The sequence below is a fragment of the Pygocentrus nattereri genome, chromosome 25 (genome assembly GCF_015220715.1).
Source record: "Pygocentrus nattereri isolate fPygNat1 chromosome 25, fPygNat1.pri, whole genome shotgun sequence".
Classification (NCBI taxonomy): Eukaryota; Metazoa; Chordata; class Actinopteri; order Characiformes; family Serrasalmidae; genus Pygocentrus; species Pygocentrus nattereri.
The window spans coordinates 4,741,165-4,757,500 of record NC_051235.1 but is presented as its reverse complement, the minus strand read 5'-3'; the positions used below and the strand labels follow the sequence as shown (position 1 = coordinate 4,757,500).

Below are 16,336 nucleotides of genomic sequence, written 5' to 3'. Positions count from 1 at the left end.
GCAGGAAACAGCATATCATTTTTTTTTAATATATTTTTTATGTATTTTGTTTAAGCAGTAGAAGAGGAGAGGGAGTGTGTTACGGCGAAATAACACCCCGGCTGTGATTTGGTGGCCGTAGGTCATCGCAGCTGTGACGTTATTGGTGATAACTCACTTTTCAGTCGGCAGCTGTGACAGAAGAACAGCTAGACAAACTGGAATCAGCCAGAAATGAACCCAACACCAGTCGCCAGAAGTGTCTGATCTTCAGAGTCGGACCAAATCAGACTGAGCCGTAAAACTGAGCCAATATCAGGTTCAGCTCAGTTTGGTCAGGTTCTCCAGATCAGTATTAATGTTGTTTTGTTCCAGCCGGTCTGTAAAGCTTCTTACGGCCCGTTTAGTTTGGCGAATGGTGTTGGGTTCATTTCTGGCTGATTCCAGGTTGTTCAGCTGTTCTTCTGTCACAGCTGCCGACTGAAAAGCTCCTCAGTGGAGACGACAGTTTGGGAATTTAGTGTCGTCTCGTCTTCAGAGTCGGACCAAATCGGCTGTCGGTCAGATGTGGTCTTAACAGTGTCCGTTTTCTGTTTGTGGTGATGTAAGAAGTAAAAACGTTCAAATGGCTCGAGCGTCTCCTACAGCTGCCAAAGTCGTTGCTTAGCAACGGCGTCTGAGTGGAGTGGTACAGTGTTTGTGAAAACCCTGTGATGTTGTGGTGAAATAACAGCGCAGTTCGAATGTTTCTCAGCCAGTCAGCTTATAAACATATTTATAGATATACCGATACCAACATTCATACATTTCTATAAATAATATTTATACCCAGGCTGCCCAATTTTGGGCCTACAGGTTAAGAGCCGACCAAGGACTGCTGCCACATGACTGGCCGATAACTGCACGAGTGAACAGGTGTACAGGGGTTCCTAACGAGGTGCTCGGTCAGTGTAAATTTTTGCAGTGCTTCTGCTGTAAATTTATGGCAGTTCTTCACATCTTTACTATAACTGTTCCTTTAAATCGCCTTCAGGGAGTCATGAAGGCCCAATCCGAGAAAAGACCTTTACCGCTGCACCAATATGGCTACATCATCAACGTGCAAATGCGATTTGTATGATAACCTTCTCAGCTGAGGTGTGAGTAACTCCATCACCATACCAGCTATTCCCACATCAGGAAGGGGGCTTAAGGCGATCATGTAAAGACTAAGCTGGCTAAAATAAGACATGCATGTCTGTAACCTGACCAGACACGATCGGGGTGCTTCGACAAGCTTCCAGCTTCTGATCACTGACTAAAAAACTTTTCCTTCAGGAAGAGCAATCCGAGTGAAAAAATCAGACCAAAGGAAGCCTGAGTCTAAACCTGGACTGTCATGCACCGTACCTGTCATAAGCTGATGCATACTCCAGTCATAGAGCTTGGCTTAGCACTGGGGACTAACGCAGCTCCAGAGCGTATCTGTTGAGTCTGGTGGAGGAGATTATGAATGCTTGAGGAGTTTCGAATGCTTGCAGAGCCTGGCTGATCTTAAACACCATGGCTGGTGATCTAGACGCAGATTATAGTTCGACTCAGGTGAAGAAGGGGTTTCAATGGAGAACCTCCATCAAACTGCGCAGTGAATCAAGCACTAACTACGTTTACATGCAGCCTAATAATCTGTTAATAATCCAAGTAATAGCTCAACCAGAATAGACTAGTCAGATTGAAGCCATATTGTCTGTCCAATGGAGAATAATATCTGTGTAAACGCCTGAATCCGATTAGTCGAAAAAGTATATTATTTCAAGTAAAACGTCTCAATGACCTCGCTTTATCCCTTTGGTCATCAAGTCGGCATGTATCACTTATACGTTTGAGTCCTTCTTAATTATTTGTTTTTCTTTAGTATATGAACAGAAAATTACTCATAAATATGCAGGAACATTCGACTGAATCTTAGCATGGTGGGAGGACTTTTACAGGCCATAATACTCATCACTACCCTGTAGCAATTAAAAAATCCACATAACACGCATCTCAGACTGGTTAACGTCCACCACCTTTGCGGTAAAGGCAAAACAGGGTTATTAATCCTTGGGATAACAGTGCTGGAATTTAACTCGAACAGAGTTAAACTCAGAATGAACAACATTTTCCTCAAAAATGTACACGATAAAATTTCACAGAAGACAAATAATTATAAAGAGGTTGACAGTGTCAAATTGCTTAATGACTAAAGGGGTGAAGTGAGGTCATTTTTAGTTTTGGATGTCTAGAACTGAGGCACTTCACTGAAATTAGTATAGGACTTTTATTTTGAAAACTGCCTCTCAGTTAAATCAAATAACAGTCCATCTTAATATCATGTAAAATATATTAACTGAAACATTTGTAAACGTGTTATGAAGCGTGTATGTAATATGTTATAAATGTGTTATATAGACACCCTTCAAGAAAAGTGTTACGGTGAGAACTTTAGATCTGGATGGCTTCTGCACCCCACCATCGGCAAATACAAGCCCATTTCCAAAAAAAGTTGTGACGCTGTGCAAAATGTATATAAAGTGAAATGTTTTCCCATTGTCGATCAATATAGGATTTCCGCTTGCGCAACAGTTCGGGGTCCCTTTGTCATATTTTTAATTTCATAATGCGCCAGGTGTTTCCAGTGGTGGCCGGTCTGGACTGCAGGCAGGTCAGTTTAGCACCCAGACTCTTTTAATACGGAGCAGTGCTGCTGTAATACGTGCAGAATGTGGTTTTGGTATCATCTTGCTGAAATAATCAAGGCCTTCCCTGAAAAAGACGTCGTCTGGACGGCAGCAGATGTTGGCAAAACATGTTTATATCACTCAGTTTTAATGGCGCCTTCACAGATGAGCACGTCACCCATGTCATGTGCACTAATGCCCCCTAAACCATCATGAATGCTGAGCACTGATAACAAGCTGAGTGGTCTTTAGCCCGGAGGACACCGTGTCCGTGATTTCCAAACGGAATCTCAAATGTTCGTCGGACCACAGGACACTTTTCCACTTCCCCTCAGCCCATTTTAAATGAGCTCAGGCCCAGAGAAGGTGGCAGCATTTCTGGATTCTGTTTATATTTGGTCTCTTCTTTGTTTTAGAGCTTTAACTTGCATTTGTGGATGCAGAGATTAACTGTTTTATACCCAGTCATGTTACTGACCTGTTGCCAATCAACCACCAGGTGTTTTTTTAAGCATTATACAACTTCACCAGCCTTTTGTTGTCTCCGTCACAACTTTTTTGGAATGTGTTTTTTTAATCAAATTCAAAATAGGCAAAAAAAAAAAAACAGTAAAATTGCTCAGTTTCAACATTTGAAATGTTGTATTTGTAGAACTTTCAGTTAAATAAAAGCTTTAAATGATTTGCACATCTTTGCTTTTTGTTTTTATTTACATTTTTCACAGCGTCCCAACTTTTTGGAAACGGTGGTTGTATGTGGGAATATGGAATATATAGTCTTAGCCACCTAGTTACATAATTTCCCCACCATTTATTTTGGGACGTGTCGTAAGGCTTCCACAAAGAGGAGCTCAGAAATGGTTAGATGAAAACACTGACGTGAATAAAATCACTACTCACTGTATTAATGTTGTGTTTTTATACCAATATCAGTGTTATTTTTTACCAAAAAGTTGAAACAGACAAAAAATAAACACAATGCCGGTTGTACAGCGTTTCATGTACTGCGATGCACTAAATCCAATAAAACAGCACTAATTGTGGCCTAATTGTAACGAAACGTGCAGTGGTTCCGTACTGATGATATCCACAATATGCTGAGAACAGCACATCGGGATGTAAACTACCACATGATGACAAATATCATTAAACTGCCCACTGCTCTAGAATCTGACTGCCAGCTACATTCAGAGACGTGAACGTGCCGTCCTGATCAAAACAGTGTGACATCTTGCATCTAAACAGGATTAAACATCAATTTCAGTGAAGATCCATCCCTAGAAATCACATTATGTGCAGGAATGCTCTTCAGCACAGTCACCCAGCCGAGCCGCTCTAGAGGGGTCTACATGCCCCTGTTGTTGCCCCCGGAAACCACCCCAGCATGTAAGGGGAGGGTGGCTTCGATTCAGGCCTGAGCAGCGTAGCTTGCTCATCAAGCCTTTCACGCACTCGTTAGCGGAGCCCAGAAACCCGGTCCCTCAGGCACACACACACGTTAGGAATTCAACATGAATAATACATTACAGCGCTGGCATTCAGCCCCACTAAGCTCATAGAGGCAGCATGACAACGGCATAATGGAAAGAGCCTCTTGACCTCCCTCGAGCACCAGCAGCTCTACACATGCAGCTGTTTGCATTTCAATTACACGACCAGAGGGGAAATCTGATCTGAGGCGCGGACCCTTACGGAGCTCCTGTTGCACTTTTCTTTATCAAGACCCTCCTGGAGATTTGGGTAACTTCTGGCAGAGACGGCGGCTTCTTTGCTTTACTTTGCCATCAAAACACAACAACTTCCCAAAGACTTGCAACCGTTTATCAAAACTTCAGGTTTTCCCTGGAGCTACGAGGCTCATGTAGATTAAAAGTAATGGAAGTCTATGTGCACCGATGTAGCATTGTGCAATCTGCACGCCTGAATAATTACACTTGCCTCAAATTGTGTTGAGTTGTTAGGCAATCCTAAATAGACTTGCCCATGTGGTTTTGGAGCACAGCACAGCTAAGAACAGCAGCAGCAGCAGCAATCTGAATTTATTCGACCTGTTTTGTCTGATTCAGTATGTTTTGGAGTATTTTGTCCACAGTGTACATAAACGTCTATCTATAGATAATGTCTATACCAGGGTTGAGCAATCTGGGGCTTGCATGCCAAAGTTCAGGCCCACCAGAGTTATTCTAACCCCACCCACTCAATTAGGGTGACCACATCTTTGGTTTTCAAAAAGGAGAACGCTGGGGGCAGGAGGGCAGACTGCAGAACGCAAATGTCAGCATGAAAGCAAAGCTTTCCTGGACATTTTGGGTACATTTTAGGACACGTCCTGGACAAAGAGGACTCATACAGCTACCCCAGCTTATCCCAAAATACAGGGCGATTCAAAAAGATTCATCCGGTTTCAAAGCGCCACACTTTAACCACTGTGAGCCGCCGAGGAACCAATCACAATCCAGCTGAAATCGAGTGAATCACCCTGTATCTCTATAGTACACAGTGGGGTCCAAAATCTGAGACTACATATGAAACCTGAGATTCTTTTTAAGCGTGGAGATAAATAAAAGAAGGTTTTCGTATTTTGATCAATTTTAAACAAAGAAAAGTTACGGCAATTTAAATGAAGAAATATTCAAGATTCTGCAGTATTTCTAGGTCACCATTCAAATTTAAGTCTCATTCCTTCCACTGACGCTCATATTCAGACCACTCTAATCTCTGATCTACTCCCTCGTCATGCCAAATACTTAGAAATTCTGAAATTCATGTTAAAATGTCAGTGTTTCTACTTTTAATTCAAAACGTGATGCTGACAGAAGAATTCTGTTTATTTTAGTTTAATATAGTTATTTCAGTAACTTTCTGTAGTTCAATGTTATAATAAGCTGCCTACCTTCTATATTTGTATACTGTATTGCCTTTTTGGCTCCTGGCCAGAACCCCAAAGACAAGCACTTTGGCCTCCCAAGACAAAAACTCTGAGCGCCTCTGATTTACACAGAGTAAACAAAGCTTTTCTCATCTCACGCCACAAGAAAAGCGTAAGACCTCGTTGCTGGAGGATCAGCTTCATCTTCGCCACCATCACAGGAGCCATCATGAAGCTTCACTGACTGACAGCTGGGCTCGTCACCCAGAGTGTGCTCGAGTTTCGCCGTAAAAAGGGCGCGTTATTCGGCCACGGTCACTTTTTTGTGGTTCTTTAAACTTTGCTTTCAGACTTTTATCTGTTCTTCGACGCTGCAGCCTGTCATGACTGGCCCCTCCCAGTCCTGTCCATGTGCGTTTGTTTTGGTTTTCTAGTCCTGCCCCCTCGTTTCATGACTCCACCCCGATTGTCTCCACCTGTGTTTGCACCTGTCCCTTGTTACCCCTGTGTTTAAGCCCTGTGTTTTCCCCGGTCTGGTTACTGGTCTTTGTTTGACTCTCTGTCTTTGGAAGTCTCTGTGTTGGATGTTCTGTTTGTTCTGCCCGGCTTGTTCTGTTTGATTCTGATTTATGTCGTGTCTGCCCCCCGTTCAATCCGTGTTGGCTCTATGACCCTGGACCGTCTTGAACATGACCCTGGATCTGCCCTTAATAAATCTCACTTATCTCCACATGCGTCCGCCTCCTCGCTCCCCGTTACTCTTTCAAAATCTCTTCAAAATGGGGGGTTCTGGACGAGTCTCGTCTAATTTGTTGTACAGAAATATCACTGAAAATGTTTAGGAGCCTCAGCAGCGCAAAACTATGACGAATGTTGAGTCGGATTGACGTAAAAAACGCATGAATTCCGATCTGGCAAATCGGAATTGAAAAAGTCAGATTCAGTGTGTTTGTCCGTTCACACAGACACACAGACACACATCTGCGTCACATATGAAGAAAAAGATCTGCTTTGGGCCACTTCTGCCCAGCAGACGCCTTATTTCTCTTGAGAATTTTAAATAACAGTATCTACAAATGCCGTCTCAGAAACCCCACATGCAAGTCTTTGACACTGAGTCAGCAAAATTTGAGGCAAGTATTCGATGACTGAGGCATGCAGTTTGCACAGTGCTGATTGGTGGGTGGCTTGTTAGCTATGTCAGCTTTACAGCTTCATGGTAAAACTAAAGAAGCAAACTTCAGATACCAAAGATGTCTTGAACAACCGACTACGTTCAGGGTATTTTTCACCAAACTAATCCTTTATATCGTCGTTGTCCAAAAAGAAACCCCAAAAACACAATTTGGTTAATTTTTCAGTTTTGTTGATTTTCATCTTTTCAACACACCAGTCGTCGTTTAGCGCTGTGTGTACATTTTATGATGAATGGACCAATAGAAATGCTCTAAAATCATTTGGACTAAAATCTCATTACATTAACTAGTGAGAGTGCTTTCGCCCTCTCCTGTAAAGTTACGATACGTAAAAACCGACTCAGGGAATTCTTTGTCGCCTTTTCTTGGCCTTCTTTCTCCAACATGGACTAATCTTGAACGACAGCAGAGCTCATGCCAGAAAAAGTGACATCAGTCACCCAAGTTCACACAGGCGCCGTGTGAGCCGAGACAGAGCTGCTGTCTCCGAGGCAACCGTCGCCGAGGCGTTCGGTATAAAAGGCGACTTGGACGATGACTTCTGTGAACTTCTGAGAGAGATTAAAGAGCACGTCCTTCTCAGAGACCACATTCTCACAGTCTTTGAGTTGAGATGTCCCGGCACAGGTTACCACGTCGACTAAATCTGTTTTCGATGCTGTTTTGTTTATGACCAAGTTGGCAGACTCTGAGGCCCAGGGGCCACAAAAGAGGTGGCAAAGGGGCTTTTGGATGGAGTACGTAATCTGGCTAATTAGTGCACAAACAAAGATCTCGGCATTTCAGAACTGGAAGGGTTGGAAAGGGTGTTTGAGTCTCTGGAACTCCATCATCCTGCTTGAACCACCACTCAATGGAAAAGCTCAGTTCACAGCGCTGCAACCTGTCTGTGTGACAAAGGACTTTGGTTTGAATGCTGGGCTGAAAAAGGAAGAGCTGATAGTGTTTTTCTGTGAACTGCTTCTAAAGGATGTCACATCCATTATGGGATCAAAGTGTTTTGTACAAGCAAGAGAATAAACATTTCAAAGACATCAGGATTTAACAAGTATTGTACCATAACACTGCAAGACATTTTCACAATATTCAGTTTTTTCTAAGATTTACTACGTTGGAAAAGACAAAATAGAACCTGTATTGCAACATGTAAAAATACTATAATATTAATTAATTAATAATAATTAATCTACAACCATTTCCTCCCATTATCTCCCATAGGCTTCCATGATCTCCCAATATCTCCCATAGGCTTCCATTATTGCTCATAGGCTTCCATTATCTCCCATAGGTTTCCATTATCTCCCATTATCTCCCATAGGCTTCCATTACCACTCATAGGCTTCCATTATCTCCCATTATCTCCCATAGGCTTCCATTACCACTCATAGGCTTCCATTATCTCCCATTATCTCCCACAGGCTTCCATAGGAAATTGTATCAAAATCTGTGTTCAAAGAGTTTTGGCAACAAGAGAATAAACACAAAGGCATCACAATTTCCGGATGCTAGTGCTAAAATCCTGTTATTCACTTATTGCCGTGTAGCCAACAGGCGTATGGCTGGATATACCGGTGTTTTTGACATATCACAATAATAACATATCGTCATATTCCCCACCCCAAGCTTATGAGACTACTGTTATGCTTAAGTGTCACAGATCGTGAGGCCTTCCTATGTCTCACTGCTCTCTGAGGAAGAGGAACACAGGAACTCAAAGCCAATATGGCCACAAAACTACCTATAAGTAATATTTTATGCTTAAATATATGCTATAAAAATATAACTGTTCATTCATAATTCTGGAAACGTCCCAAAGTCGTGACACTGCTGAAAGCGTACGCTGTGTTTAGTTATTTATTCGCATGCATGAAAACTGTAGAGCACAATTCTGGACCTGAAACCTGACGCTGCAGGTCTGTGACCCGTAGCAGCCCACGGGTGACGGTCTGGACCTGGTGGAAAAGTGCTGAACTAGTCCGTTATGTGGTGTGGGTGCAGAGTGAAGGGCCTTACCCAGGGAGTGTGACTCCAGGAGCCGCTGGAGGTCGCTGATGCTGCGGATCTCGCTGCTGGAGAGTCTCTCGATCAGCTCTCGGGGAATCGACTCAGCCTTGAGGAGCAACATGTTCGGCGTGAATGTGTTTGCAGGTTAAAGAATGACTGAACTCACACATCGTTTTTATCACCAGGCAAAGTAAATAAAGCTCCCAGAACAGCAACGGGGCGAGTTCTGAGGAAGGGCCTCAGTCCAGCGCCACTGAAATCCCGCCGACGTACATAAAAAGACATTCTGAGCTGGATTTGTGAGACAATCTGACACAAATGCCACCCGATGTGAATCTGTCATGCGTTTTTAAAGGAGATCTACGCCGATTTTGTTCAATCTCTGCTTAATTAAACGGTTTATATGTCAACAAAGTCGTTCAGAGTAGTCCGGTGTGAAATACGCTGTTCTAGAGACGCTTACAGTTAGAACTGTTCACAGTGGTGGTGATAGGAACCAGACGTCCACCTCTAAAATCTCCCTTTCAGAAAGTTACTGCACGGAAATGGCTATGAATTCACTGCCTGACGTCTATCTGGCTATAGACCACCATCAACCCTACGTGGAAAATCTCGGACGGCACGTGTAGGTTCACTGGTGATTTTGGATAGTAAATAAAACGGCTATATTTGTGTCATAGTCAGCGGGACCCCTGGTTCCTATCACCACCACCGAGAAGAAATCTGAGTCAGTACGCTTCTCTTCAGTAAACCGTTTCACACCAAACCACTCCGAGTGACTCCGCTTCCTGCTCCGCCCCAGGATTTGGTTCCAACTGCTTGACTTCTCTAATTTGCTCAAACCAGCAGCAAAGGTGTTCAGGCAGTTGGAAGGAAATCCCGGAGAGGGTTTTTTTTTCCTTTTTGGATCTGGATCCAGCCTAAACTCATCCTCAAGTAAAAGTTCAACTCATTAAAATAGTCTAAAGCTTCAAATAGTCGCCAAATCCAACTACACTAAAAAAATCATTGGTGAAAAAACAACTAAAGCCACTGAGCTCCCTACAGAAGGTGGAACCTCCGAGTTTTTTTTAGGTGCTTTTCTTCTCTTTTCTGGGGTTATTTTGCTTTAAAACAACAGGTTAGATCTCAACGCTAACTCAGCCCAGCTGAGCCAACAGAACAGAAATAAAAAAGAAGCCCAAATCTGAGCAAATTCAGGTCGTTAACTACAGAAACTGAGGACAAGTTGACTTATTTTCTACAAAAATATACTTCTGAGGACAAATCTTGTCTAAGACTAGTAAGAAAAATTAAAAACTATCGAATTTTTACCTCAGTAAAGGAAAAATTAACGCATTAGGCTAATGTTAGTAGCCTTGCTTGTTTAGCACGAGCATCGCGTTTCCCTGCTGTGAGTTCGTGTATTTAGCACTTCGCGGGGACTCACGACGAAATAAAAGCAACGGTGTGGGGACCTTAAGCCGGCTCTCCCGAACATAAAAAGTTGAACATTTTATAAGCATTAGCGTGAAAAGCGTGTTTCCCGAGGTTAAAGACAGCACGGAGTTAACCAGGTGCAGCAAAGCAGCGTGTAGCTGCAAATGGACCTAAAAAGCGGCCCGCAAAGACAGCAATACAAACGTGAGTGTGTTTACCTCAGCAGCAGCGGTGCTGGTGTGTGTGAGACAGAGGCAGCAGGCAAGTAGGCAGCAAAGCGCTCCTCTCATCGCCCCTCTCCGCTACCGGACCGCCAAACCGAAAGCGATGCGCCCGTCAGAACCGGAGAGCATCCCCGGAGCAGGTGTGGGTGTGTGAGGGGAGGGGTTCCAGTGGTCGGGTGTCAGCTCTGTGCGGCTGGTTTAGTCCTCAGCGTCCAGGCTCGACACGGAAAGTCCAAACGACCAAAACGCGCTCATTTCAGACAAAACAGCAGCTGCAGCAGCAGCGGTGCATCTTCCTGTGACACGTGCGCACGAAATAAAGACATCAATCCTTCAGTCAACACAAAATCCCGCAGAAGTGACCCTGAACAGCCCGCAGATGTCGGTCCTCTGCCCTGCGCAGCTCCGACTCCGTGCAGAGCGCAGCTGCTCTCTGAATGAACTCCACGCGCCTCTGAGGAAAACTCCGGCGAGGCGCGCGCTCCCGGTGTGCGCGCGTGCGTCCGCGTGCGCGCGCGCCTCCCCAGCACTCGCTCCGCCGGGTTCGTATTTTCTCCATGCGCGAGCCCCTAGGGGTGACATGGGGGTTATTTTTTAAGTCACGAATGACTATATTAAGGCCACAAATTAATATATTGTGGCCACGAGTTAAGTGTCTCGTGCCCATGAATTAGCACTTTGAGGCCACGTGGCCACGAGCGCCGTAACTGGCTTTAATATATCAATTCACGTCCTCATGTTAATTCATGGCCTCAGGACATTAATTTGTGGCCACACCTTATTAAAAAGTAGTCGCTGTGTCACTTCAGGGGCTTATTTTCTAAACTCTGTTTTTCCAGGATAACAAGTTATCTTATTAAAATAATCACCACGTAGGCGATTTCACGTGATAAGTTATCTTTATTTGTTTTGTCCAGACCTCATGATATTTACGCTGTTATCACGGGAAAATGAACGTTGGTTTCTCAAGACCTCGAGTTATTTATATCAATATCACGACATAACAGACAGGGTTTACTGAGAGGGCATTCATGATGTCGTGATAATAGCACAAATACCTCAAGACCTCTAGATTCTACATTCATGGCCTCAATATATTTATTTGTGGTCACACCTTATTAAAAATAATCACCATTTAGGGGCTTTGCTTTTGTTTTTCCATGATAACAAGGTGTCTCCATTTGTTTTCTCGAGATCTCGTGATATTTAGATCAGTATCATGGGAAAACGAATGTTGGTTTCTCAAGATCTCAAGTTATTTATATCAGTATAACAACTTAAGACGGGGTTTCACCGAGAGAGCGTTCATTATGTCATAATAATGGCATAACTATCTCAAGATCTCTAGAAACCATTCGTTGTACATTCCTTCACTGCCTCAATATGTTAAGTCGTGGCCTCAGTGAATTAATTCGTGGCCACACTTTGTTGGCTCTTGTTGGCTTTGCTTATTTTAAACTGTTTTTCTGTGATTTTTTTATTTATTTAAACACCTCAGCGTCGCTGCTGGACTGAGAATCGTCCACCAACCAAAAACAACAGCGTCCTGTGACCACTGATGAAGGACTAGAGGATGACCACCACAAACTGTGCAGCAGCAGATGAGCTGTCGTCTCTGACTTTACATCTACAAGGTGGACCGACCAGGTAGGAGTGTCTAATAGAGTGGACAGTGAAACTCCAGCAGCACTGCTGTGTCTGATCCACTCATACCAGCACAACACACACTAACACCCCACCACCACGTCAGTGTTACTCCAGTGCTGAGAATGATCCACCACCCAAACAGTACCTGCTCTGTGAGGGTCCATGGGGGTCCTGACCACTGAAGAACAGGGTAACAGAGTATCAGAGAAACAGATGGACTACAGTCTGTAACTGTAGAACTACAGAGAGCAGCTATACAGTAAGTGGAGCTGATAAACTGGACGTTGTAGAAACAGGGAGGTGGTCAGAACGTTACGCCTGATCAGTGTGTATGAAAATGACTTGTTATGATGGAAAAACATGGAAATCCTTGGCCCTATAAAGCTCCCATATCATCATCATCATCATCATCATCATCATCATTATTATTATTTACAGCTTTAAACTGGAGTTTTAGAAATCTATCTTTTTTATTATTTTATCTCCTTAAAATCTCAACAAGTGACATAAAGCTCCTTGAGCTGGTGAAATGGTGTTTTTATTCGGCTTAAATCTCCTCAGCCTTTGAAGACGTGACAGGGACCTTTTTCAAATTATTTATGTATTAATTTCTTTATTTAGCTTATTTAAATCTCCTCGGCCTTTGAAGACCTTATACGGAGGTTTTAAAGCCCTGTCTTTGTTTATTTGTTTATTTATTTATGTGTTTGTTTTGTTTTATCGACTTAAATCTTCTCGGCCTTTGAAGACCTGATACGGAATTTCTTCAAATCTTGGATTTATTTGTTTTATCGACCCGCAGATCTCCTCGGACTTTGAAGAAGTGATATGGAAGTGCGGCTAAGGCTGATTAGCTGTTTCTGACTCATGCTCTTTGTTATGAAGCCTGTCCCGCGGCCAGCGTGGCGTTACGGTCCGTGTTTGACTTCAGGGCGCTGATATACCGTCTAGAACGTTTGGTTTCCACCCACGTGAGTGAAATTTCTTCCCCATGAGAGCTGAGCTTACGGGCACTGGCGGGATCCCTGAGGTTAGCGAGGAGAGTTAATAGGTAACGCTTTTAGCTGAGATCCGAGCTGGTGTTTACATTAGAGACGCCCCCAGCAGACTGATGTCTAATGGGAAATAAGGGGGAGCGGGGTCCAGGGTCAACTTCTTTCACCATTCATCCTTCCTCCCTCTCCCTCTCCCTCTCTCCCTGTCTGTCTTAGATGGGCGAATCCTTAATTAGTCCCCTTCTGTCCAGACAGGAAGGCCCACCGCCATGCAGTCATTGGAGAGAGGTGATGTGAGAAAAGGAAAGAGCACTCAAACGAGAAAGGGAGTGAGGCGGGTGAGGAAAGGCCGCGAGAGGTGAGCCCAGTGTCCCAGGGCTGAAATAACAGCAGATAAAGTGGGTCAGGTGTACACACACACACACACACACACACACACACACACACACACACACACACACACACACTACTCCAGACACTGGGTTTACTGAGCTGTGAGACGGCTCTTGACTGTCGTCTCTGGACGCCGCCAGGCTCCTTAGGCACAATTGCCAAACTCAAAGCAATTCTCAAATATGTTCTAGCTAAACACAGCGCTAAACAACACTAACCAGATCTACACTAACCAGGTCTAAAAAGTTCTAACTAGCCCTGAATCACTAACACAGCGCTAAACAGAACTAACCAGGTCTTAAAACTCATAAATAAAAAGTTATAACTAGCCCTGAATCACTAACACAGCGCTAAACAGAACTAACCAGGTCTTAAAACTCATAAATAAAAAGTTATAACTAGCCCTGAATCACTAACACAGCGCTAAACAGAACTAACCAGGTCTTAAAACTCATAAATAGCCCTGAATAAACTAACCAAATGCTAAAAATACTAACCAGGTCAAAAATGTTCTAATGAGCCCTGAATAACCAAGTGTTGAACAACACTAATGAGGTCTAAAAAGTTCTAACTAGCCCTGAATAACTAAACCAGGGCTTAACAGCACTAAGCAGGTGTAAAAGGTTATAGCTATAACCACAGGGCTAAACAACACTAACCAGATCTACAATACCCAGGTCTAAAAGTTCTAACTAGCCCTGAATAATTAAACCAGTGCTGCACAGCACTAACCTGGTCTAAAAACTTCAAACTAGCCCCGAATCACTTACACCATGCTAAACAGCACTAAGCAGGTCTAAGAAGTTCTGACTAGTGCTGAATCACTAAATCAGTGCTAAACAGCACTAACCTGGTCTAAAATGTTCAAACTAGCCCTGAATAACTAACCCAGTACTAAACAACACTAACCTGGTCTAAAAAGTTCAAACTAGCCCTGAATAGCTAACCCAGTACTAAACAGCACTAACCTGGTCTAAAAAGTTCTAACTAGTCCTGAATCACTAAACCAGTGCTAAACAACACTAACCAGATCTAAAATGTTCTAACTAGCCCTGAATCACTAAACCCGTGCTAAGTAACTATTGTTTTTTCAACAGCTTTGGCCTGGTGTAAACTGAGAAGCCAACATCGTATCTATTAGCCATAAATAATTAACTCAGTTAGGGGCTAACATGTTGTAACTAAACCTAATATACTAATACATGAATACTATATATGATGCACTCCTAAACAACATTAACAAGTTCTAACGTTCTAGCATACCTTAATAGTTCTTAATCATCCTTGAACAGTTGTAAACTCATTTACTTAACAAGCTAACACCAGGCAAAACATATACTAATCAACCCAGAATAACTAAGCCAAGTCTAAACAACTATATCAGGTCTAAACAACTCTAACAAGTTTTAAATCGTTCTAAATAACTAACCTAAATAACCTAAATTACTAATCCAGACCTAAAAAGCTCCAACAAAATCAACAAGTTCTAACTAACCCTGCATAACCAGGTCTAAACTTAATCAACCCTAAATGACTCAGAGCCAAACAACTCGGACCAAGTTTAAAAAGTTCTGGCTAATAACGCACACGTGTGTAAACAACTCTAATTAGGTCTAGCTCTAGTGGTTCTAGTTACCCCTAAATAACTAACCCAGATCTAACCGGCTATAACCAAGTCTAAGAAATTCTAGCAAGCACTAAGTAATTTACTCAGGCCTAAACAAATCTGATTAGGTCCAACAAGTTCTAGATAATCCCAAATAGCCCAGGTGAAAACAGCTTCAGTGAAGTCTAACAGGTTCTAGCTAACCCTAAATAACTCACTCAGGTCTAAACAACTCTAATTAGGTCTAACAGGTTCTAGGTAACTCTAAATAACTAACCCAGATCTAAATGACTCTAACTAAGCCTAAGACATTCTAGCAAACACTAAGTAATTTATTCAGGCCTAAACAAATCTAATTAGGTCTAACAGGTTCTAGGTAACCCTAAATAACCCAGGTGAAAACAATTCCAGCTAAGTTTAACAGGTTCTAGCTAACCCTGAATAACTCTCTCAGGTCTAAACAACTTTAATTAGGTCTAACAGGTTCTAGGTAACCCTAAAAAAACTAAGCCAGGTATAAATGAATCTAAGTATAAGAAGTTCTAGCAAACACTAAATAATTTACTCAGGTCTAAACAAATCTAATTAGGTCTAACATGTTCTAGATAACCCTAAATAACCCAGGTGACCCTAAAAAACTAACTCAGGTATAAATGATTCTAACTAAGTCTAAGACATTCTAGCAATGTCTAAACAAATCAGGTCTAAACAAATCAGGTCTAAACAAATCTAAACAAGGTCTAACAGGTTTTAGCTAACCCTGACTAAACCAGGTCTGAACATCTCCAGCAAAGTCTAACAGGTTCTAGCTAACTCTAAATAACTCACTCATGTCTTAACTCTAATTAAGTCTAACCAGTTCTGGTTAACCCTAATTAACTAACTTGGTTCTAAACAACTCTAACCAAGTCTAACAAGTTCTAGCTAACCACAAATAAGTAACTTGGGTCTAAACAAGTCTTTGTTATTTAGGGTTGGCTAGAACTTATCAGACCTAGCCAACCCTAAATAACTCACTTGAGTATAAACAACTCTAATTATTAGGTTTAACTGTTTCTGGTTAAACCTAATTAACTAACTCAGGTCTAAACAACTCTAATCATGTCTAACAAGTCCTAGCTAACCCTATAGAAGTAACTTGGGTCTAAACAACACTAATTAGGTTTAATAGGTTCTAGCTAACCCTAAAAACCTAACCCAGGTATACATGACTCTAATCAACACTAAGACGTTCTAGCAAACACTAAGTAACTTACTCAGGTCTAAACAAATTGCATTAGATCTAACAGGTTCTAGCTAACCCTA

At 42.5% G+C, this 16,336-nt stretch overlaps 1 protein-coding gene across 1 annotated transcript in view; it reads right to left on the bottom strand.

Moving 5' to 3' along the window:
* The window catches only part of LOC108443485 (platelet-derived growth factor subunit A), a 25,512-nt gene extending 14,682 nt beyond the window's left edge, over window positions 1–10,830 (bottom strand). Inside the window, exons 1-2 of the mRNA XM_017724194.2 lie at window positions 10,385–10,830; window positions 8,757–8,853 (exon numbers count right to left, since the gene is read on the bottom strand). Of these exons, the coding sequence (XP_017579683.2) occupies window positions 8,757–8,853; window positions 10,385–10,456 (169 nt within the window). The 5' untranslated portion in view covers window positions 10,457–10,830. The remainder of the gene's footprint in view (window positions 1–8,756; window positions 8,854–10,384) is intronic.
* Between the last annotated feature and the right edge of the window lie 5,506 nt (window positions 10,831–16,336).